At 49.2% G+C, this 23,228-nt stretch overlaps 1 protein-coding gene across 3 annotated transcripts in view; it reads left to right on the top strand.

Annotated features, from left to right (window-relative positions):
• The window catches only part of SH3PXD2B (SH3 and PX domains 2B), a 121,989-nt gene extending 98,985 nt beyond the window's left edge, over positions 1–23,004 (top strand). For all 3 annotated transcript variants that reach the window (XM_027520491.1, XM_027520489.1, XM_027520490.1), the window contains 4 exons: positions 876–1,102; positions 2,700–2,749; positions 3,621–3,746; positions 16,572–23,004. In XM_027520491.1, coding sequence (XP_027376292.1) covers positions 876–1,102; positions 2,700–2,749; positions 3,621–3,746; positions 16,572–18,170 — 2,002 coding nt within the window. In that variant the 3' untranslated portion in view covers positions 18,171–23,004. The remainder of the gene's footprint in view (positions 1–875; positions 1,103–2,699; positions 2,750–3,620; positions 3,747–16,571) is intronic.
• The last annotated feature ends 224 nt before the right edge of the window (positions 23,005–23,228 follow it).

Here is a 23,228-nt window from a genome sequence, read left to right as displayed (position 1 = left end):
CTGGGAAGAGGCTGCAGAGCAGAGGTGAACAGCACAGACAGGTGCCAGCTGTCTAGGGCTGAACCCACTCCTGCCACCCACCCAACAGATTGGATGGATGAAATGCATCAATGGCTATAAAGTGCTTGAAACAGGACTGACACGGAGTGGTGTGCCTCAGTGGCGGTTCCCATCGCTGTTGTCACTGCAGTGGTGACTGTGGGATGTGTGAGGACTGAGCAGAGCTCCGTGGCCGCTCACTCCTGCCAGTTCTGTCGACAGTTTGTCCACTGTCCCCTTTTTCTTCATTCAGCTCACGGGCAGTGAGGCCCACGCAGAGATGAATCGCTCGTGATCTCCACCCCCAGGACCTCACATTCTAAGTGGGGAAACAAGACCATCACTGCCAAGTGTCACTGTGCATTTTAGATGGGATGCTGTTGTGTGGGCAAGACCACCAGGGCACTGTGGAAGGAGGCTCAGGAAAGCCTTGAGAGGGCACCTTAAGCAGAGCTGGGATGATAGAGAGGAGGATGATAGAGAATGGGCTTTCCAGGCAGAGGGTCTCCCAGAGCAGGAGCTTGGGGCAAGAGGGTGAGAGATAGTGGAGCATTTGCAAGACTGCAGGCTACATGGGGTGGGTGGGATGTGGAGGTTGCTGTGAGAGCCAAGGCCAGGAAGGCAAGGAGAGGCCAGACTGGGGAGGCCTTGAATGCCCAGCTAGGGGCTTAGGCTTCAGCAGGAGGCAGCAAGCAGTGTGCCAGCCTCTGGCCCTGGGCAATGATGGTCCATCGTTCCTACCATCTGGGGCCAGAAGGGAGATTCATTGTAGAAGCTCGGCTTCTTCCCATGGGCCTGGCAGAGCAGGCTGGACGACATCTTTCCCCTCCTCCCAGGTACCAGGGCAAAGAGGGCTGGGCCCCAGCCTCCTACCTGAGGAAGAGCAGCGGGGAACCCTTACCCCCAAAGCTGGCCCCTGGCTCACCCGCCCACGTGGGCGTCCTGGAGCTCGACGGCGTCTCCCGGCAGCAGAACTCGGTGGGCCGGGAGAAGGAGCTGCTTAACAACCAGAGGGATGGCCGGTTGGAGGGCCGCCCTGTGCCCGACGGTGACATCAGGCAGAGTAAGTGGCACCCACCTGGCTCCCAGAGTCACGGCAGGCTCTGTGTCCAGAGCTGCTCACAGGCTGTCGCTATCCCTCACCCTCACAGCAGCCCTGTGGCCCTCCATCCTGTAGATAAGAAAATGGGCTCACAGCCCCAGGTCACTTGTTTCCAGATCATCCCATCAGCAAGTTACAGAACCTGAGTGGAGAAATGTGGCTCTCCTACTCAAGCTGTGGTTTTTCCACTGTCTCATGATAATCACCAGACCTCCTGTTTCTCAAGCCCCTACCGTGTGCCAGGAATGTTATAATCAGTCTTACTAATCCTTCATAACAAACTTTGTAGGACTCACTGCTTTTGTTTTACAGGTTAGGAAGCAGAGACATGAAGTGGTTTGTCCAAAACCACCCAGATAGTGAACAGTGGGACTTAAACCCACAGCCTTCTGACTCAAGGGCCAGTGTTCTGTCTGCAGGGCCTCATTTCTGAGCCTGGGGAAGAAAAAATGGACCCTTGTGTTGGGTTTACTCCAAAGATAGTTCTTTACTTAGCTTGCTTTTCAGAACTCTGTTGTATATGTTTTACGACTGAATGTTCCCAGCACACCTGAGAGTAGATTGTCTGGCCACATCCCATTGGCCAGACTTAGAGGATGAGATGGTTGGATGGCATCACTTACTCGATGGACATGAGTTTGAGCAAGCTACAGGAGTTGGTGATGGACAGGGAAGCCTCGTGTGCTGCAGTCCATGGGGTCACAAAGAGTCAGACACCACTGAGCAACCGAACTGAATGAATTGAGTCCCGTACCATTAGCTAGCTGCAAGGGAGTCTGGGAAATGTCATCTTTATGTAGGCAGTCAAGTGTCTGGCTAAAATTCTGTTGCTATTTATTCTAATAAGAGACAGAGGAAATGGGTATTTAAGAGTTTAGCAGTCTTCCCCACACCCCAACTGACAAACCACCCCTCTGTGTAGACTCAAACTAAATCAGCTCTGGCAGCATGTGGGGTGCCTTCCTCAATAATCTGCCTTTAGCCAGGAGCATTGGCCCACTGCAGAGTCATCCTCTTCCTGACCCAGCGCAGGAGCAGCCCAATTTCAGAGTAAAAACCCCTGAAGTCATCAATCCAGGTTTGTTTGGCTCTGTTTATGCATTATTTAATTTGGGTTTGCTCCAGAGCAAACAAAGACAGGGGCAGTAACATTAATGCGTCCCTGCCACGTGCCAAGAGGCAAGCCTGTACTGCTGACTTTCATCTCCACCAGTACCTCCAGGAGGCAGGCATTATCCCCACTCCTCAGAAGAGGGCTGCATGGTTCAAAGTCACATAACTTGTTGCCTCCCACCTCACATTACACTTGTTGCCTTTCCTGGAAGGCTTTCCGTCGCTCCAGGACTCAGAAGCATACCATTGCTAATAGAGAGTCCTGGACCCAATCTTCGTGGTCCCGCCCCCATCAGGCTTCTCCCACAGGAAGGGTCACAGCCGCTCCCTGACGCTTGTGCAAAACATGATACCTCATCTCCTGCAGGAGAGGTTGGATCTGTCATGGTGTCCACCTCAGGGATTATGTTCATCGTTTGTGAAACAAGATCTTGTCTCTTTATAGGATCACCCAAGATGAGGCAGAGACCCCCTCCTCGCCGGGATATGACCATAGTAAGTGGACCCTTGCAACTGGGGAGCCAGCCCCCGACCTAAGACTGGACCCCAACACTCACCTCGCCCTTTCCAAGGATGGGTTCTTTTACACAGCAGCCTTGTGAAGCTAATCCCATTGACAGGTGGAAGAACTCGGGTCCAGGGAGATCGCACAGTTGGCCTATGGCTTTGTGACAGTTAGGCCTGGGTGTGTGATCTCTGCGTCCTGAGCGCACTCTGCTTTGTCGTAAATGAGTCTTCTCCAATAAGGTGACTTAAGACTGAAACAGAATGAAGGACACATTTCTCTTTTGGTGCCATTCTGGCATTTTACTCTCATATTCCATTTTTAATTCTTAGGTACCTCTTTAAGCAGTACCGTGAAAAATGGGCCTCTCGTTTTTAGTGTCTGCCATCTACGGAGCACCTACTGGGTGCTAGGCAGTGTGCTCATGTTTCACTACGTGAAGTCATCGAATGCTCAGGATGACCCCACCAGGTAGATCCTGTTATTATCCCCATTTTACAGGAGATGGAACTGAGGCTCTCAGGAGGGGATGGGCTTTGCCCAAAGTCACACCAGTGTGTCTGACTTGGAAACCTGTGTTCATTTCACAACCCTCGCTATTTCTTAGGTTCAGAGAGTATTGTCTTGCACCTGATTTTCATGACTGTGGGCAAATGTCCCAGGTTTTTTCTTATCACCCTAAAGCTGAAGGGTTTATCTAGAAGATGATAGTCATTGATCCCCTTTGTTTTGTCCCTTAGAATCCAAATGGGCCCACCAGCACCCCTTTAGGGGTGATTGTGTGCCCCTGTCCCTTAGCCCCTCATTCAGCACTGGGGAATGGAGTTATATTGGATTTAACACTGTGTTTAATTGTACCAGCCTCGAGGTCTCAACCTGCCCAAGCCTCCCATCCCACCTCAAGTGGAGGAAGAGTATTACACCATTGCCGAATTCCAGACGACCATCCCTGATGGCATCAGCTTCCAGGCGGGCCTCAAGGTTGAAGTGAGTAGACCTGGTGTTCTTTTGCCTACTTGTGATTCTTTTTCTTTCTCAATTATTTTTTTTTTTTGGAGTATAGTTGACTTGCAATGTTGTGTTAATTTCTGTGGTACCAAAAAGTGATTTGGGTTTATTGGGTTGGCCAAAAAGTTTGTTCAGGTTTTTGATACCATCTTACAGAAAAACCTGAACAAACTTTTTAACTAACCCAAAACTTACATACATTTTCTTTTTCATGTTCTTTACCATATGGTTTATCACAGGATATTGAATATAGTTCCCTGTGCTATCCAGTAGAGCCCCATTGTTTATCCATACTGTATGTAGTACTTTGTATCTGCTGACCCCAAACTCCCAATTCATCCTTCCTTCTACTCGCCCTTCCCCTTAGCAACCACAAGTCGGTTCTCTATGTCTGTGAGTCTATTTCTATTTCGTAGATGAGTTTATTTATGTCATATTTTAGATTCCACACATAAGTGATATCATACCGTATTTGTTTTTCTCTTTCTGACTTACTTCACTTAGTGCAATAATTCTGTGCCATCCATGCTGCTGCAGTTGGCATTCATTATTTATGAGTGAGTGGTACTCCATTGCATCTCTATATGCACACACTGTATCTTTATCATCTGTCACTCATGTGTCAGTGAGAGGCACTCCATTTTATCTCTGTGTGTGCGCACACTGTATCTTTATCATCTGGCACTCATCTGTCAGTGAGTGGCACTCCATTGTATCTCTGTGTGTGCACACACTGTATCTTTTTCATCTGTCACTCATCTGTCAGTGAGTGGCACTCCATTGTATCTCTGTGTGTGCACACACTGTATCTTTATCATCTGTCAGTGAGAGGCACTCCATTGTATCTCTGTGTGTGCACACACTGTATCTATATCATCTGGCACTCATCTGTCAGTGAGAGGCACTCCACTGTATCTCTGTGTGTGCACACACTGTATCTTTATCATCTGTCAGTCATCTGTCAGTGAGTGGCACTCCATTGTATCTCTGTGTGTGCACACACTGTATCATCTGTCAGTGAGTGGTACTCCATTGTATCTCTGTGTGTGCACACACTGTGTCTTTATCATCTGTCAGTCATCTGTCAGTGAGAGGCACTCCATTGTATCTCTATGTGTGCACACACTGTATTATCTGTCAGTGAGTGGTACTCCATTGTATCTCTGTGTGCACACACTGTATCTTTATCATCTGGCACTCATCTGTCAGTGAGAGGCACTCCATTGTATCTCTGTGTGTGCACACACTGTATCATCTGTCAGTGAGTGGTACTCCATTGTTATCTCTGTGTGCACACACTATATCTTTATCATCTGTCACTCATCTGTCAGTGAGTGGCACTCCATTGTATCTCTGTGTGTGCACACACTGTATCTTTATCATCTGTCACTCATCCGTCAGTGAGTGGCACTCCATTGTATCTCTGTGTGTGCACACACTGTATCTTTATCATCTGGCACTCATCTGTCAGTGAGTGGTACTCCATTGTGTCTCTGTGTGTGCACACACTGTATCTTTATCATCTGTCACTCATCTGTCAGTGAGTGGTACTCCATTGTATCTCTGTGTGCACACACTGTATCTTTATCATCTGTCACTCATCCGTCAGTGAGTGGCACTCCATTGTGTCTCTGTGTGCGCACACTGTATCTTTATCATCTGTCACTCATCTGTCAGTGAGTGGCACTCCATTGTATCTCTGTGTGTGCGCACACTGTATCTTTATCATCTGTCACTCATCTGTCAGTGAGTGGCACTCCATTGTATCTCTGTGTGCGCACACTGTATCTTCATCATCTGTCAGTGGACCTGTAGGTTGTCTCTACCCGTTGGCTGTTCATAGTGCTGCAGTGAACACTGAGGTGCTTATCTGTTTGAGTTAGAGGTCTCCCTGGATATGTACCCAGAAGCGGGATTGCTAAATCATTTGGCAGGTCTACTGGTTTTGTGAGGAATTTCCTTACTGTTTTCTCATGGCTGCACCAATCTATATTCCCACCAACAGTGTGGGAGGGTTCCCTTTTCTCCACAGCCTCTCCAGCATTTGTTATTGTAGATTTGTAGATTTTTTTTAATGATGGCTATTCTGACCCATGTGAAGTGATATTTCATTTTCGTTTTGATTTGCATTTCTCTAATAATTAGTGATAGTGTGCACCTTTTCATGTGCCTGTTGGCCATCTCTGTGTCTTCTTTGGAGAAATGTCTGTTTAGGTCTTCTGCCCATTTTTCAGTTAGCCTGTTTGCTTTTTGTTGTTGAGTTGAATGAGCTGTTTATTTATTTTAGGAATTGAGCCTTGTCAGTTGCATCATATATAAATATTTTTTCCCAGTCTGTGGGCTTTTCCTTTAGTTCACGGTTTCCTTTGCTGTATACAAGCTTGTTCTACTTGGGATTCTTGGTATAGCCACCATCTTCTACTTCTGCATTTTTAAAATTTTGGTAACAGCTTTATTGAGATATAATTCACATACCATACAAGTCAGTGATTTAAGGTATAAAATTCAGTGGTTTTTTAGTATAGTTAGAAAGTTGTGCAACCATCACCATAATCAACGTGAGAGCAGTTCATCACCCACATAAGAAGCCCTGTGCACATTAGCAGTCCCTCTCCATTTCTCCTCATTCCCTCTCAGTGCCCCTGCCCCAGCCTCAGGCAACCACTTCTCTGCTTTCTGTGTCCAGAGACTTATCAATTTTGGACTTTTCATATGCGTGGAATCATATACTGTGCAGCCTTTGTGACTGACCTGTATTCTGTTTTGATCACCTCCTTCCCTACTTGCCTCTTCTCTCTTTTATTTTTTCTCCTCTCCCATTTCTCTTCTCTTTCTCATGGGGTTAGAGCTTGAACAGAAGTCCATAAGTAACGGAGAAGCAGTTAGGTGCCAGCCACAGCACTCAGCACCTCGCAGGCTGTGTCTCCCTTAATCATATTATCATTTATTCTTATGAGGCAGGAATGGTTCAATCCCTGTTTTTCAGATGAGGAAGTTGTGGCTCAGAAAAAAGGTGCTATTCAAAGTCACACAGCCAAAAGGTGACAGAGTCAGGATTTGAACCCTTGTCTGTCTCCGGATTAGAACCAGACGTATTGACAGCCTGCTGGTTATCTGCCCAGTATTTGAGGATCTCAGGAGGATGGAGACCGTATCTGTTTTTTTACTTCTGTAACCCCAGAGCTAGCACAGTGCCTGGCACATGGTGGATTTGCAATAAATGTTGTTAAATCAATGAAAATCCATCTCCCCGCTAGCCTCCTGCTAATACCCAGAAAACCAGGGAATGTTTTCCTCTTCATTCTCGCCTCTAACCCTGTCTGGTCCGCAGTAGGTACTCAGAGAGCCATTCCTTTGTGAACGCACATTGGAATGAATGACAGGTACAGAGAGTGAACAGATGATTATGAGCCAGTACATGAGTGTGGTGTGTGTCCTAAGCGTCTTTTTTTTGGCCATGCTGGGGCTTCCCTATGCCACGTGGGCTTCTCTAGTTGCCATGTGTGGCTTAGTTGCCCCACAGCATATGAGATCTTAGTTCCCCAACCAGAGACAGAACCCATGTCCTCTGCCTTGGAAAGCTGATCTTTTTTTTTTTTTCTTCAACTTCTTATTTTATATTGGGGTGTAGCTGATGCTGAAGCTGGAGCTCCAGTACTTTGGCCACCTGATGCAAAGTTCCGACTCACTGGAAAAGACCCTGATGCTGGAAAAGATTGAGGGCAGGAGGGGAAGGGGGAGACAGAGGATGAGATGGTTGGATGGCATCATTGACTCCATGGACATAAGTCTGAGCAAACTGCGGGAGATGGTGAAGGACAGAGAAGCCTGGTGTGCTGCAGTCCATGGGGTCACAAAGAATAGAGTCAGACAGGACCGAGCGACTGAACACCACCACAGTTGATTAACAAACAATGCTGTGACAGTTTCAGGTGAACAGTCAAGGGACTCAGCAGTACATATGCATGTATCCACTCTCCCCCAAACTTCCCTCCCATCCAGGCTTGGAAGGTGGATTCTTAACCACTAGACCACCAGGAAAGTCCCCTAAGGGTCTTCAGTCCCTTTTCTAGACCTCTGAAGCACCCACCATTTTTCCCCAGCTCCGACTCCGCCTGCCTCCCTCTGTCTTCCTCTCGCGTCCCGGGACAGTGGCCTGGTGAGCCCTGGAGGAGCTGCTTCCCGTGCCTCACCCAAGCTGCTTTACACCCTGTGCTCTTCAGTCCATGCAGGCATCAGAGGGGCTGTCTGAAGTGGTATTTAAAGAACCTGAGTTGAAGCCTCTCAAACTTATTTTTATAAAATTCAAATCCCAATTCTCACAGAGAAACTGAGGGGACAGTAGAAGTACCTCCAAGACTCTAAAAGGGTCTTTATCTGCTCCTATTATTTTTCTCCCAATCTGTTCTTACTAACTTCAAGTCCACAGAGCAAATTCTCAAGATATCCTGCTTGGGTTTCAAGATAAATTCTATGTCCACTTCTCCCATTTTGCTGTTGCAAAACATGTACTGATGTTCTGGTGTGAAACATACGCCTGTTCCTTAACATCGTTCCACATCAAGGGCTGTTCCTCCTCCCACTACTGATCAGCCTTATTTTCACTGCTTTCGTCTGAACCCTTGCCCCACCTCTCTTGCTCTCTCTGCCTTTTGTTGTTCAGTCACCAAGTCATGTCTGAGTCTCTGTGACCCCATGGACTGCAGCACGCTAGGCTTCCCTATCCCTCTCTGCCTTTAACCTAGCTCTTAGCCCACTACCTGCTTTCTCGTGGAAAGCACTCAAGGCCGTTCTTTGAATGGAACTTGGCATATCAAAATCCAACTTATTCTTCATATCCCTGCCTCATCTGGGAAGCCTCCCTGGGTTCACAATGGTGTCCCTTCTCTACCCTTTGGTAGTTTCTGTGGGTTTGTATGGGGTTCCCAAGTGGCTCAGTGGTAAAGAATCCGCCTGCCGACATGGAGGCATGGGTTTGATCCCTGGGTTGGGAAGATCCCCTGGAGGAGGAAATGGCAACCCACTCCAGTATTCTTGCCTGAAAGGTTCCATGGACGAGGAGCCTGGCAGGCTGCAGTCCATAGCGTTGCAAACACACACGTATGCACGATGGGTCCATACATTTCAGTCCTTAACTGAGGGCAGGCCCTTATCTGTGTCCAGAATGCTTTCTTGTTTTAATCCTATTTTTGGCTGTGCTGGGTCTCTGTTGTTGCACACGGGCTTTCTCTAGTTGCAGCAAGCAGGGAATCTTCCCAGACCAGGGGTCAAACCTGTGTCTCCTTCATTGGTGGGAGGATCCTTAACCGCTGGACCACCAGGGACGTCCCATAATGCTTTCCTGGCATTATGATGAGTGAATGTTATCCTCCCCGATTCTTCAGGGATTGACTTTTGAATTCCGGTCGTCTTCCCTTGGCGTGCTGAACAGATTATTCCATTCTCTTCTTGCGTCGACCGTTGCTAGCCAGGTGCTGCTATCACCTGTTCCTTGTTCTTTCTCATTAGCTGTCATTCCTCTGATTTTCTCAGGAGCTCCTCACTGTCTTTAAAATGCTGGCATTTCTCTACAGCATGTCTAGGTACCTTTCTTTATTTTTATCCTGATCAGTATATGGTGGATCTTTCCAATTGTAGGACTAGGAGATCTACCTATAAAATTTCCCACTTGTACATAATTAAATGTTGACTATCTTTGCTCTTTTTATTCTTCCCCTCTGGAATGGTTATGAAACAGTATGAGAACTCCATGTCGCTTAACTTTCCGTTTTTTCATTTTCATCACTTTGTTCTGCATTCCTGGCGTATTCTGCTTCATCTTTTAGTCCATTAATTGTTTTTTTTTTAACAATTCAGTCTCTTTATTATTTTATTTCAGCAATTATCATTTTTCATTTCCAAAAGCTCTTACCAATTCTTTTTCATAGTTACCTGTTCATGTTTCACAATAGCCTATTCTTTCATGATTTCTATACTGTTCTTTATCTAAGAATATTAAATGTGTTACTGTTCATGATCTCTTTCCTCAATGTTAAATCCTTTGCAGTGGTGTTGGTATTTATTTCAGTTCTTTTCATGGCGTTAGTACTTGGGCTGTACAAAAAGAGGCGACAGACAGTCAAAAGCCCAGCTGGGGAGTATCTCCAAGGGGCTGGTTGACTTCCAGTGGCTTCAGGGCCAGATTAGAGACTATGAGCAATGTCATGTCTCTGACCCAAGCTTACCTTTCCACTGTTTCCACTTGTGAGCAATCACTTCATTCTCTCCACCTGCTTTACAGAAACGGAGTGGAGGGCACAGAGGGGTCAACCAGCGTGGTTGCTTCTGCCCTGGTATCGCGGGTAATCAATCCCCGGTGACTTCCCCCCGGACCTCACTACTCCCAGATTCCACCTCCTGGAAGCCTGGCAGGCCGTTTGCGGCAGAACTCCCGTAGCATTCCTGGGCCACTGACCCCACTTACAGCTTCCATCCATTAGTGATTCCTCACAATTCCTGGTCCACCGACTTCTTGTCTGCCTCCTTCTGAGCTTGGCTTTGTGTTCGTTTATTCATTTCCTGGCTTTATTGCACTAAAAGAAAACTGCTGTTCATTCCATCTCCCATCTTGAAACCAGAAGTCCGCTTTGCAAATTATAAAAGTGTTTTGCTTTTTTCCCCAAGTGTGCTGAAAACCATGATAAAACCTTTTCCTTTAAGACGAGGAGTTTCCAGGATTTTGTGCAAACACACACCACTGTTTGAGCATGCCAGCTAACAGGACATTTGCTGATAAGTACCAGCACTCATTGGCTTAGAACGTTACAAAATCCACCAGGGAATCCCAGACACTGTGCTGATGCTGAGGGCTGACTGTGTGCCATAGGTAGTGAGTGGATCCCTGGGGTTTTCTGGGGAGCTGGGGAGTCTCCCCTCAAGGCCCCAACCCCACTTCAAGCAGACCCATTCCCCTTTCTTGTTTCTGGCTTTTATCCTGTCTGCTTTTGCTCAAGCTGAGCCAATAAATAGCTCACATAGCCAGCATTCTTTTCCAGAAGCACAGATGTAACCCATCCTTGAAACTTCTCTGCTTTATTGTTCTATGATGTTGGCATAGGTTCCGCCAGTGGTGACTTGAAGGACTCAGGTGAGAAATAGTTGTCCCTAAAGTTTTTGGTTTAACCAGGTAGTCTTCTCTTAACATGATAAACACTGTTATCCTTTGTTTTCTTCTCTTTCAGTTTTGCTTCCTGGTTCAATTCAACACCATCTTAGTGTTCAGAATTCATTAATGGAAGCACAGCATTCTAGTAGTATAGCTATAGGAATAGCTTAGTTCTTTGTGTGGTCTATGTATCTTCAAGACATGTTTAACTAGTGATGATATGATGATACAGGCACTTATCTGTGCAGATCCCTTATATCCTTGATAACTAATCTTCACAGAAGTCCCAAGAGGTTGATGATATGTTTAGCCCATTTTATACATGTGTTTGAGACAAAGAGAGGTTAGGTAAATGTCCAAAGTTACATATCTAGGAAGTGGTGGAGGTAGGATTTGAGCTTAGATCTCTCCTGTTTTAAAGTCCATGCTCTTTTCTTTCATCTCCATTCTTATGATTTTGCATTTGCTTTTACAAGCCAACCTTGGAGATTGCAGGTTCAGTTCCAGATTACCACTATAAAGCCAAATTACAATAAAGCGAGTCACGTGAATGTTTTGGTTTCCCAGTGCATATAAAAATCGTGTTGGAATTCCCTGGTGCTCCAGTGGTTAGGGCTGTATGCTTCCACTTCAGGGACTGTGGGTTCAGTCCCTAGTCAGGGAACTAAGATTCCACATGCCAAACAGCAGAGCCAAAAAAAAAATGTTATGTTGACACTACACTGTAGTCCATTAAGCATTATGTCTAAAAAAAATGTGCAGACTTTAATTTTAAAAACACTTAATTGCTTAAAATAATGTTACCAGCCATCTGAAACTTCAGCGAGTCATAATCTTCTTGTAACAATGACATCAAAGATCACTGATCACAGATCACCATTACTTATATGATAACAATGAAAGAGTTTGAAATATGATGTTGTTCAGTCACTAAGTCCTGTCAGACTCTTTGCAGCCCCATGGACTTCAGCCCCCCAGGCTCCTCTGTCCTTCACTATCTCCCTGAGTTTGCTCAAATTCATGTCCATTGAGTCAATGATGCTATCTAACTATCTCATCTTCTGCTGTCCCCTTCTCCTTTTGCCTTCAATCTTTCCCAGCATCAGGGTCTTTTCCATGAATTAGCTATTGGCATCAGGAGGCCATAGCATTGGAGCCTCACTTTCAGCATCAGTCCTTCCAATGAATATTCAGGGTGATTTCCTTTCGGATAAACTGGTTTGACCTTCTTGCAGCCCAAGCAATTCTGAAGATCCTCTCCAGCACCACAATTTGAAAGCACCAATTCCTTGGCACTCAGTCTTCTTTATGGTCCAACTCTCACATCCATACATGACTACTGGAAAAACCATGGCTTTTACTATGTGGACCTTTGTTAGCAAAGTGATGTCTCTGCTTTTTAGTATGCTGTCTAGGTTTGTCATAGCTTTCCTTCCAAAGAACATACGTCTTTTAATTTCATGGCTGCAGTCACTGTCCACAGTGATTTTGGAGGCCAAGAGAAAATCTTTCACTGCGTCCATTTGTTCCCTGTTTGCCATGAAATGATGGGACTGGATGTCATCATCTTCATTTTTTAAATGTTGAATTTTAATAAGCTTTTTCACTCTCCTCTTTCACCCTCATCAAGAGACTCTTTAGTTCCTCTTCACTTTCTGCCATTAGAGTGGTATCATCTACATACCTGAGGTTGTTGATGTCTCTTACAGCAATCTTGATTCCAGCTTGTGCTTCATCTAGCTCAGCATTTTGCATGATGTACTGCTAAGTCACTTCAGTCGTGTTCGACTCTGTGTGACCCCATAGACGGCAGCCCACCAGGCTCCCCCGTCCCTGGGATTCTCCATGGAAGAACACTGGAGTGGGTTGCCATTTCCTTCTCCAATGCAGGAAAGTGAAAAGTGAAAGTGAAGTCGCTCAGTCATGTCCGACTCTTAGCCACCCCATGTACTGCAGCCTACCAGGCTCCTCCTTCCATGGGATTTTCCAGGCAAAGTACTGGAGTGGGGTGCTATTGCCTTCTCTGATGATGTACTCTGCATATAAATTAAATAAGCAGAGTGACAGTATACAACCTTGTCATACTCCTTTCCCAATTTTGAACCAGTCAGTTGTCCCATATTCAGTTTTAACTGTTGTTTCTTGACCTGCATACAGAATTCTCAGGAAACAGATAAGGTGGTCTGGTGTTCCCATCTCTTTAAGAGTTTTCCAGTTTGTTGTGATCCACACAGTCAAAGGCTTCCCTGACGGCTCACTGGGTAAATAATCCACCTGTAATGCAGGAGACACAGGAGTCGTGGGTTTGAACCCTGGGTCAGGAAGATCCCTTGGAGGAGGAAATGGCAACCCAGTCCAGTATCCTTGCCTGAAAACTCCATGGACAGAGAAGCCTGGTGGACTACAGTCCAAAGGGTGGCAGAGAGGCAGACAGGACCGAGCAACTAAACACAGGCACACACAACAAGTACACAGTCGAAGACTTCAGCATAATCATTGAAAAAGAAGTGGGTGTTTTTCTGGAATTCCCTAGCTTTCCCTGTGATCCAAGGAGTGTTGGCAAATTGATCTTTGGTTCTTCTGCCTTTTGTAAACCCAGCTTGTACATCTGGAAGTTCTCGCATACAGATGAAGCCTAGCCGGAAGGATTTTGAGCATAACCTTGCTAGCATCTGAGATAAGTGCAATTGCACAGTAGTTTGAACATTCTTTGGCATTGCACTTCTTTGGGATTGGAATGAAAACTGACCTTTTCCAGTCCTGTAGTGAGAATGACCAAAATGTGACAGGAAGATATGAAGGGAGCAACTGCTGTTGAAAAAATGGCACCAGTAGACTTGCTCAATGCAGGGTTGCCACAGACCTTCAATTTGCTTAAAAAAAAAAATGCAGTATCTGTAGAGCACAACTGAGTGAAGCACAAGAAAACAAGGTATGTCTGTATTCACAGTAGCTCATAGCTTCTCTCTAGTAAATGAAAACTACCATACATGATGATTAAGAACACATATACACAGGGACTTCCTGGTGGTCCAGGGGGCCTGGGTTCCACCCCTGGTCAGGGAACTAGACCCCACAGGCCGCAACTAAGCGTTCACATGCTGCATCCTGCACGCCACGACTAAGACTCGGTGCAGTCAAATAAATAAATAAAAGTAAATTCTAGAAAAGGATAAATTAAAATTACCTTTTAACAACAAAACTAAAAAGAACAAAAATGTTTAGAGCTTCTGCCACGGTACATGGTAGAGTGTAAGCTCAGCAAACCCTCCCTGATGTATTAGTTTGATTGCTGTTCTGTTTTCATTCACTTATGTACATACTTAGAGTTTAAATTTATGGATGTGCCAGCAATGACTTGTACACCAAGAATCACCTGTGATCATCACCAGAGCTAGCATGTGTTGGTAAGACGCTGGCCACCTGCACATAAGAGACTTCCATTTCTCATTACCCTTTCCTGGAGAGACTCCAATGGGACGTGTTAAATATCTGCCTGCCACGTGCCTGCTGCGTTCCCAGTGCTCTCCCCTGAAGTTGAATTACTAGTAGGTAGCATTTGCCCTCCTTTACCAAGCGCTGCTGCACATTCCCTTCTGTGGTCATCATGGAAACCCTGCTCGTGGGCGTGATTGTTCTTCCCCTCCTCTCTGTTTTGTGGCATGGCGTCTCAGGCCCGGGCCTGAGCGGGGCTGTTCAGGCGGCCAGAACCAAGCCCAGCCTCTGCTCCTGCACTGGGTCTGTGGCTGCCCTTCCTCTGTGGTCTGGGCAGCAGAGTGCAACAGCAGAACTGCACCCACAGCCCTCTGCCTCAGTGGTTTCTCACCTCAGGCACCATTTCCCTCCCCCCGCCCCAAGCAGGGTCCACTTTCCAGGGCAGGGCTGGGTTGTGGTAAAGACCCAGGCTCTGGAGCCTGCTCCCCAGCCTTAGACTCCCACCTCCACCCCTGATATTCCGTGTGAGCCTCTGTGAGTCCTTCAGCTCTCATGGGGCTCAGCTCTGCAAGTGGACAATGGCGTGAAAATCCCTGTCTTCTCGGGTGGCTGTAATGATTAGTCAGCTCTCCTGTGCACAGAGCCTGCTGACGTATTGCTGTGTATTCGTTTGCCCTCGCTACCCTCACCAAAGACCACAGACTGGTTGGTTTAAACAGCAGAGGTGTATTTTCTCATATTCTTAAGGCTGGATGTTCAAGGTCAAGGTGTCAGGTTTAGCCTCTTCTTGGTTCACAGCCGGTCACTTCCCTGGGTTCACACGTGGTCTCCCCTCACGCTGGATGTTCTGTGTCCTAATCTCCTCTTAAAAGGATAACAATTCACAACCCCACCCCAACGACCCTGTTTTAACCTAATTACCTCTTTAAAAGCTCTGTTTTCAAATATAGTCACGGTCTAAGGTAGGGAGGTTAGGGCTTAGTGTGTGAATGTGGGGCGGGGGGGGGGCGCCTCAATGCAGCCCATAATATCGAGCATGTACATTTTTCACCCATGTGAATTCAGCCACATGGTTCTAAACAAAAAGGAGACAGGAAACATAAGATCTTAAATAATATGAGTGATTCTACCTACCATTCCAGTCAATGAGCCAGTCAATGAGCCTGTGTCCCAGAGGGATAGAGAGATGAGAGGGGGGTCTGTTAAACTTCCATCAGCATCAGTTCCCCTGTATCCAAACAGGAGCGGGTGTGACTCCCACAGTTAAGGATGCACGTTTTTCATACACCATGCCTGTAAACACCAGCCAGCATCTTTGTCTGGTGCTCAACCAAAGGAGCAATGATCAAGGCTAGTTTGGGCTGTACTGGGGGTTTGTCTTGAACCACTTCAGAATTTTAGCAGACGCTGCTGGTGGACTGCCCTGCATCCCCACCCCCTGACTGCTTCCCACCCCCTATGCTCGCCTGAGCGCACCACCCCGAAAGGGGGGAGGTTAATGTCCAGGCGGTGGGGGGACTAGGAGTCAGGAGGTCAGTGTCCCCACCCCGTGTCTGATTCTGCACTGTCTCTCATAGGGTCCTGTGGAATTAAGCCCCGCTGGCCTAGAGCCTTCAGAGAAGGCAATGGCACCCCACTCCCGTACTTTTGCCTGGAAAATCCCATGGATGGAGGAGCCTGATAGGCTGCAGTCCATGGGGTCGCTAAGAGTCGCACACGACTGAGCGACTTCACTTTCACTTTTCACTTTCCTGCATTGGAGAAGGAAATGGCAACCCACGCCAGTGTTCTTCCCTGGAGAATCCCAGGGACGGGGGAGCCTGGTGGGCTGCCGTCTCTGGGGTCGCACAGAGTCGGACACAACTGAAGTGACTTAGTAGTAGTAGTAGGCCTAGAGCCTTAACCTGTTCCTAATTGGCCCTCCCTTTCCTCACTTCCACTTCCTGGAACCATCTCTCAAATTACCTACCTACACCAGAGTTCATGTCTCAAGGACTGCTTTTTTGAGGAATCCTAAAGTAGACAAGCACCTACCCCTGTGTAAGATGTTTCTTATACACAGCAGTCTCCATAGATGGTCCGCCTGGTAGATACAGTCTGGGAACCTGCCGAATGTAAAGTCTCTGATTGTAGAGCCTCAGTCGCACGTGGGCTCTCCCAGCCCACCCTGGCCCCTGGCCCTGCCTCCATTCTTACTCAGAGCTTTCCTCTGCCCTCCCTTTCAGGTGATTGAGAAGAACTTAAGCGGCTGGTGGTACATTCAGATTGAAGATAAGGAGGGATGGGCCCCAGCGACCTTCATTGACAAGTATAAGAAGACTAGCAATGCCTCAAGACCCAACTTCCTGGCTCCGTTGCCCAACGAGGTGGCACAGCTCCGGCTGGGGGATGCAGCAGCAATGGAAAACAGCTCGGGCAGTGAAGCCAGCGGCCCCTCCCGGCCACTGCCCGACGCCCCGCACAGCGCAGGGGACTCCGGGACGCCGTGGGCCAAAGACTGGAAGGGTGGTAAGGAGGTGCTGAGGAAGGCGTCTTCAGACACGTCTTCGTGTGCAGGCTACGAGGAGATCTCAGACCCCGACCTGGAGGAGAAACCCAGCCTCCCTCCCCGGAAAGAATCCATCATCAAGTCGGAAGAGGAACTGCAGGAGCGGCAGAGGATGGAGCAGTTCAGGGGTTCCTCACCCAAGCCACCTGGCATGATCTTGCCAATGATCCCAGCCAAACATGCCCTGCCAGCCCGGGACAGCAGGAAAGCAGAGCCCAAACCTGAGAAAAGCAAGTTGTTCCAGCTGAAAAATGAGACAGGGCTGGAGTGCGGCCACAGAGTGCTGGCCAAGGAGGTGAAGAAGCCCAGCCTGCGACCTATCTCCAAATCCAAAGCTGGCCTGCCGGAGGAGAAGCCGGAAGCCGTTCCCCAGAACCTTTTCTTGAAGTCCAAACCTCAGGTTAGGCCAAAACCAGCTCCTTCCCCCAGGACAGAGCCACCTCAGGGCGAAGACCAAGTGGACATCTGTAACCTCCGGAGCAAGCTCAGGCCTGCCAAGTCCCAGGAGAAGGCCTCTGTAGACGGAGAGAGCAGCCACCAGGCGGGAGGAGGCCAGGATGGGGCCTTCAGTCGTGGCTTCCCTCCAGGGGAGGGGCCTGGCCGTGCCCAGGACAGGACGAGCAAGCAGGAGGGGCCCAGCCCAAAGGAGGCGCCCTGCAGAGCCCCTCCAAGGCCAGCCAAGACCACCGATCCTGTGCCTAAGGCCACGCCAGTCCCTCTCCAAGAGGCATCCCTCCAGAGACCTGTGGTCCCACCTCGGAGACCGCCACCCCCCAAGAAAACCTCCTCATCATCTAGGCCCCTTCCAGAGGTCAGAGGTCCACTTCCAGAGGTCAGAGGGCCCCTTCCAGAGGTCAGAGGGCCCCTTCCAGAGGTCAGAGGGCCGCAGCGGGAGAGCAGTGAAGGCAAGGCAGCTCCTGCCCCAGGCCGGGCCCTGCTTGTCCCCCCGAAAGCCAAACCTTTTCTCTCCAACTCCTCAGGGGGCCAGGATGACATGCGAGGCAAAGGTGGGCTGGGGCCACGGATGATGGGCAAGACGGGAGAAAACAAGGAGAAAGTGGCTGCAGGCCCCTTCCCCAGCACCGACGGCCCGAAGGACTTGTACGTGGCCGTGGCCAACTTTGAAGGAGACCAAGATACCAGCAGCTTCCAGGAGGGGACGGTGTTCGAGGTCCGGGAAAAGAACAGCAGCGGCTGGTGGTTCTGCCAGGTCCAGAGTGGGGCCCCGTCCTGGGAAGGGTGGATTCCTTCCAACTATCTCAGAAAGAAGCCCTAGCCACCTCCTCTCCTGCCTGGAGGTCTTGCGTGTCCCTGCTGGCTTTACCCACATATTTAATATGCCTCTTAATTTATCATCCTCCACGCAACGTCAAAGGAAGGAAGAATGGAATACTGTGGTTTCTTTCCCGGCTGGAGAGTGATCCCTCCCATCATAGCATCCCCTGGAGGCTTCGAGGCCACACCCCTTTCTCTTGACTCAACATCCCTGCCTTAAGGCCAGTGGCATTCCTGTCCAGCAGCTTGCTGCCCACCCAGCAGTGGGACCCTGACTCTCTGAGGCTTCTGGGACCAGAACCCATCATCTGGAGAAACTGCAGAAACGGTTTCTCGTTGCTCGGATCAGACAGAGTCCTAAGAATGTCCCCAGCTTCCTACCCAGTTCGTTCATGTCCAGCGACTTGATTAACTCGCTTCCCAAATGCCTGGTCCCAGAAAGAACTTTCTCGTGTAGAAGTCGGCTCTGTTGCTGATCCCAGGAAGGTGTCCTCTTGCCCAAGGCCTCAGGTCCCCGGGCCTCTCAGGTTCAAGCAGATGCAGCTGCCCCAGGCATGGGGCCTGGAGGCCCGCCCAGCCGTCCTCCCTTCTGTGCTGGGACCGTGATCAGTTCTAGAGGAGTGCAGCCAGCTACAAGCATGCTTCACTTTCCTGCTGCAGACTCTGGTCCAATCCAATGCATTTAAACAAGAATCCCCAAGGCTTTTGGGGGGCCTTTCACTTCTGCCTCCCTAGTGCCAGAATCTCAAAGTTCGTTTGAGAAAGGGGACCCTTCACAGGCCACACCCCCTGGGAACTCCTCTTTGCTGAGTAGCTAATTGGTGCCAAACGCTGTACTTGGCACTTTCCCTTCATGTGGAGCCCTCACAGTAGCCCTCTCTGATCCAGTGTACCTGTTCTATAGATGAGGAAACTGGGGTTCGGTGTGCCCAAGGGCACACTAGCTGGGAAGAGGAGGGAAGGGGGTGTGAGTCTAGGCTGGCCTGACCTCCATGCCTGTGCCCTGTGAGAGCCAACCAGGCGGGGGAGAGGGAGATACCGGCGGGCTGCCATGGGTGTGTGTCAGGGGGCCACGTGGCTGCTCCCGCTCCCACCACCCCTCCAACCCCTTGTGGCATCTGCTAAAGGCTGCCCTGAACCCCCACAGCTGCACCACCCAGGGGCTGCCCAGCACCCTGGTGTTGCCACGGAGCCCTGCTTCCTGCTCTTGTGCTTGTGCCCCCGGGGGACAGAGCTTATGAAGCAAGGGGAGCCAAGGTGGTCTCACATGCCAGTCCCAAGGGGCCCCAGTGGCTCAAGGGCCAGCGGCTGGATCTCCAGCAGACAGAGCAGAGTTAAGCAGTAGCCCCATAGCGGAGCCCAGGGGCCAGGCAGAACCTTCTGTCTCTCTCTGCTGCTGCTTCCTGCTGCTCTCTGGTTCTCGAAGAGTAGTTTTCTTCCTTTTCTTTTTTTTCCACGCATTCTCCCTCTCTGTGGTCTCGTGGGAAGGAACCCAGGGCAGCCCTTGCACCCATTTGACTGATGTGGTTCACTGAGGCACACAGAGGCACAGTTACACTACAGAACAAGAATCAGGACCCAGGGTTTCTGGCTCCTAGCCCACAGCCTGTGGCCCAGGTTGCCTGGGCTGGGGTAGGGCTGGGGAACGACGTGAGAGGGCAGCACACACCCTATCCCCCCCTTCCCTGCAGGACAGGAAGTAGCCCCGTCCTGCCCTAGAGGCTCTGACTCAGAGCCGTCATCTGCTGCCATGCTCTTGTGGCTTCCTGGGGGCTCCTCGCAGTGCCAAGGACTGATGTGCAGACAGTCCTCTACGCTCTCCCCCGACTCCCGTCCTGCCCCCTGCCCCCACTGCCACGTGGGCTGTGGACGCTGCTGCAGGAGAAGGAGCCTCCCCTGATCCACAGTAGCATCTTTATTCCTTCCTTCAGCAGGTCTGTACATCCCACACCCCAGAGTCTGGGGCAGGGCTCCAAGGTTCCCTTGCAGCACCCGCTTGCCCCTTGGCCCTGTGCCCAGAACTTTGCAGGGGTGAGTAGCAGCCAGAGGCAGGAGAGAGAATGGGAGAGGGCCACCCACCCTCCAAGGTCACCTCGTCTTGGGGGAGGCTCCGTAGCATGTTTCCCTGTTTTTGACCCACGTTGGTTTAAACACCATTTGTGAAGCTGTTATGTAGGATTTGACTACCTTTCAAAAGACAGAACTCTCAATTTTTTTTTCCAATTCTTTCTCTGCCTTCATGAAACTTTTCACTATTTTGTGAGAGCCCATGTGCCAGGCGCTGAGTAAAGACCAGGCCGTGGGTGGCTCCATGCCTGGCTGTGAAGAGCTTGTGTTCTTGTGTGCGGATTCCACTGAAGGGGTTTGTCATTGACCTCATCTCCTCCTCTGAGGGGTCAGCTAGGTGGGAAGGACAGCTTCTCCCTTTTCCAGGGCAGAAAGTTTTCCCTGCACTTGAAAGAATTCGCCTTTTTACTATTATTCTGACATGAACTGAAGGTACTAAAGCCACACTCCTCTCTCTTCACCATTCTTTCTTGAGGATGCCTTTGTAGCCTGAGTCTTGTCTCTCCAGCTCTTCCTATCGCAGTGACAGCACTTCCCCAGGTAGCTGCAAGGGGTGGTCCCGGTGGCCAGGGGCGCTCCCTCGCTGTCCTCCCCTGGGGACCTAGGTTTACACCATCCAGGACTGTAGCCACCACTCTGTGAGCCTTTGCTGGAACAAATGCAAACTTCCTGGACCTGGAGTCACCACCGTGGCACACGTCATAGGAATGGCGTGGGGCCGTAGGAGTATCTGCCGTGCCGAGCGCCGGGCAGGTTACCGGTGCTCAACACTCCCTCCTTTAACATCCTCTTCGCTTCAACCCTGTGAGGTGCATAGGGTCAGCCCCAATCTGCAGTGAGAACATTGGGGTTCAGAGGATGAAGTCACATGCCCAGCATCATCCAAACAGTGACCAAGCCAAGACTTGAATCCGGGAATTTTTCTCCCCAGGGCCCATGACCTTTCCTCTGCCATCAGCAGTGAAATGTTGATGATGCTTTCAGGGAAGCAGTGACCCTCCCTCTTAATTTAGATTTTTCCTCCCCGGCCCCACAGTCACACACGTCAGTAGGTCACAGGCCAAATGCCAGTCCAAAAAAGGCAGGTATCCTTGGGATGGCTATCTTATCTTACATCTTAGGGTAAGACTACAGCTCGTGGTAACACTAAATCTTTGGGAAAAACAGTTTTAGGACCTAAAATAAGCCTTTGCTCAAGTTTTTTACTCTGAATTTATTTGCCATTTGATGGATTTATGTCCCAGTCTCAGGATGAGACTTGGGGAGAGCTGGGCTGCAGCTGGAGCCCTGCCAGGCTTCCAGGAGGTGTGTTAGGCGTCAAAGCCTCTCGCTGTGATTGGTTTCTTAGGCCAAGTTCTTGGCCTTAAAACATTTCTGGGCACACTGGGGATTTCCTCATCAAATAGAATGTAGGAAAACAAACTTGCCACATTGAAGGACCGGTGCCAAATCTCCCCAGTTTGGAAGGCCCTCTGCTTAGGCTGAGAGATGGGACAGTCTAGTATTCATTCAGTTTGTACTCAGTGGGATGGAGAAGAAATGGCTCCTGCCCTCAAATAGCTGGCAAGTCAACATCAAGAACAGGCGCGTGCGTGGCCCGGCTCAGCTCCCATCCTCTGTTTGAGTCTCAGGCTGCTCTCTGGGAGGTCTCGCCCTTCACTTTGGGCTGTGACATTGGACACAAAACAGCCTGAGTCACGTGTGGCAGTCTTGTCCCCTCCTTGATTTCCCAGGCCCACCCTTCAGGGCTTCTGCTGCAAACAGTCATATATGCCATAGACCAAAGATGACCTATCGTCAGACCGTGGGGCCTGAAAGAGGAGGAGACTGGCTGGCACTGAGGCCTGAGGGTGCAGAGAGCCCTCCCGTGGCCTGCAGGAATTGCTCCTAACTCGGCTAAGCTTCTCACGTCCAGATGCGCCTCAGCCCGTGAAGATCACAGAGCTGTGGACCTGCAGGGTTAAATCGAATGGGCTCCAGAGTGGCCCAACCCCAGATTGTACCATCCAGCCCCTGGGGGTAACATCGGCTTTCTGGTGCTACCTTGCCAAGTTCTCAAGCCACCCATTGTGTGCCAGCATCCTACCTTCTCTGCCACTTCTATCTATACTCCAAAGTCAGCCTTTTTGGCTCCACTCGGGGACAAGGGACTCAACTTCTGTTGTCCTTAAAGAGACCAAACCCAGTGCCACGGCCAGCATCCTTCACTTCCGGGTCTTTATAAACATACAAAAGGAGGTGCCCCTGCCAGGCTTACTACAGCAATAAGCAATCCTAACACAACTAAAGGTGTCCATATTTTATCCTGGTGTGTGCCTGTCTATGCCATTGTGCCCAAGAAATCGTTAATAGCCAGCCCCCTTCATTCTCAGGGGGTGATGACACAATGGTCACCTTGGCTACAACCCACATTTCCTGCTTCAGGGAGCCACCAAGTAACTAGGCTGTTTCTGGCATGCCTCCAGAACAGTGGGCACTGACAGCATTGCCCACCACCTGGTGTCTGCTCCCAGGACGATGCTGGAGGTCTCTGGGTATCTCAGTACTCCTCGTACCCGTGGCAAGCTGACAAATTCTGGTGGTGTTTTTTGTTTCCTTTTCACACACACACAAAAAAATACATGAACATATATAATGTGAGGGGGAGGGGCGATGAACAATGAGTTAGCTGTAGCATGTATAAACTATATACTTTACCATTAGACTTTTCTTTCTTTTTTTTTTTTTTTAATAAAGAGTGCTTGACTGGTTTCAAGCTTCATTGTGAAGATGTGTCTATGGATTTTATTTGGCTGAAGAAAGGGTGAGTAGCTTTGTGCCCTCACGTCTTGGCCTGGATTCAAAGATCAGAAAGCAGAAGCCTGTGTGAGCTCGATTTGGGCATTGCTTAGAAATAGGGATGACTTCTCTCTGGGCTCTTGTGCACTTTGATTCTTTTAACTGCAGGATTCAGAAACCAAGAGCAAGCTTCCTTGTATTTGCTGGGTCTCCT

This window comes from Bos indicus x Bos taurus, chromosome 20 (genome assembly GCF_003369695.1).
Source record: "Bos indicus x Bos taurus breed Angus x Brahman F1 hybrid chromosome 20, Bos_hybrid_MaternalHap_v2.0, whole genome shotgun sequence".
Lineage (NCBI taxonomy): Eukaryota > Metazoa > Chordata > Mammalia > Artiodactyla > Bovidae > Bos > Bos indicus x Bos taurus.
The sequence above is the reverse complement of the archived record's forward strand: the minus strand, read 5'-3'. Positions and strand labels throughout refer to the sequence as shown.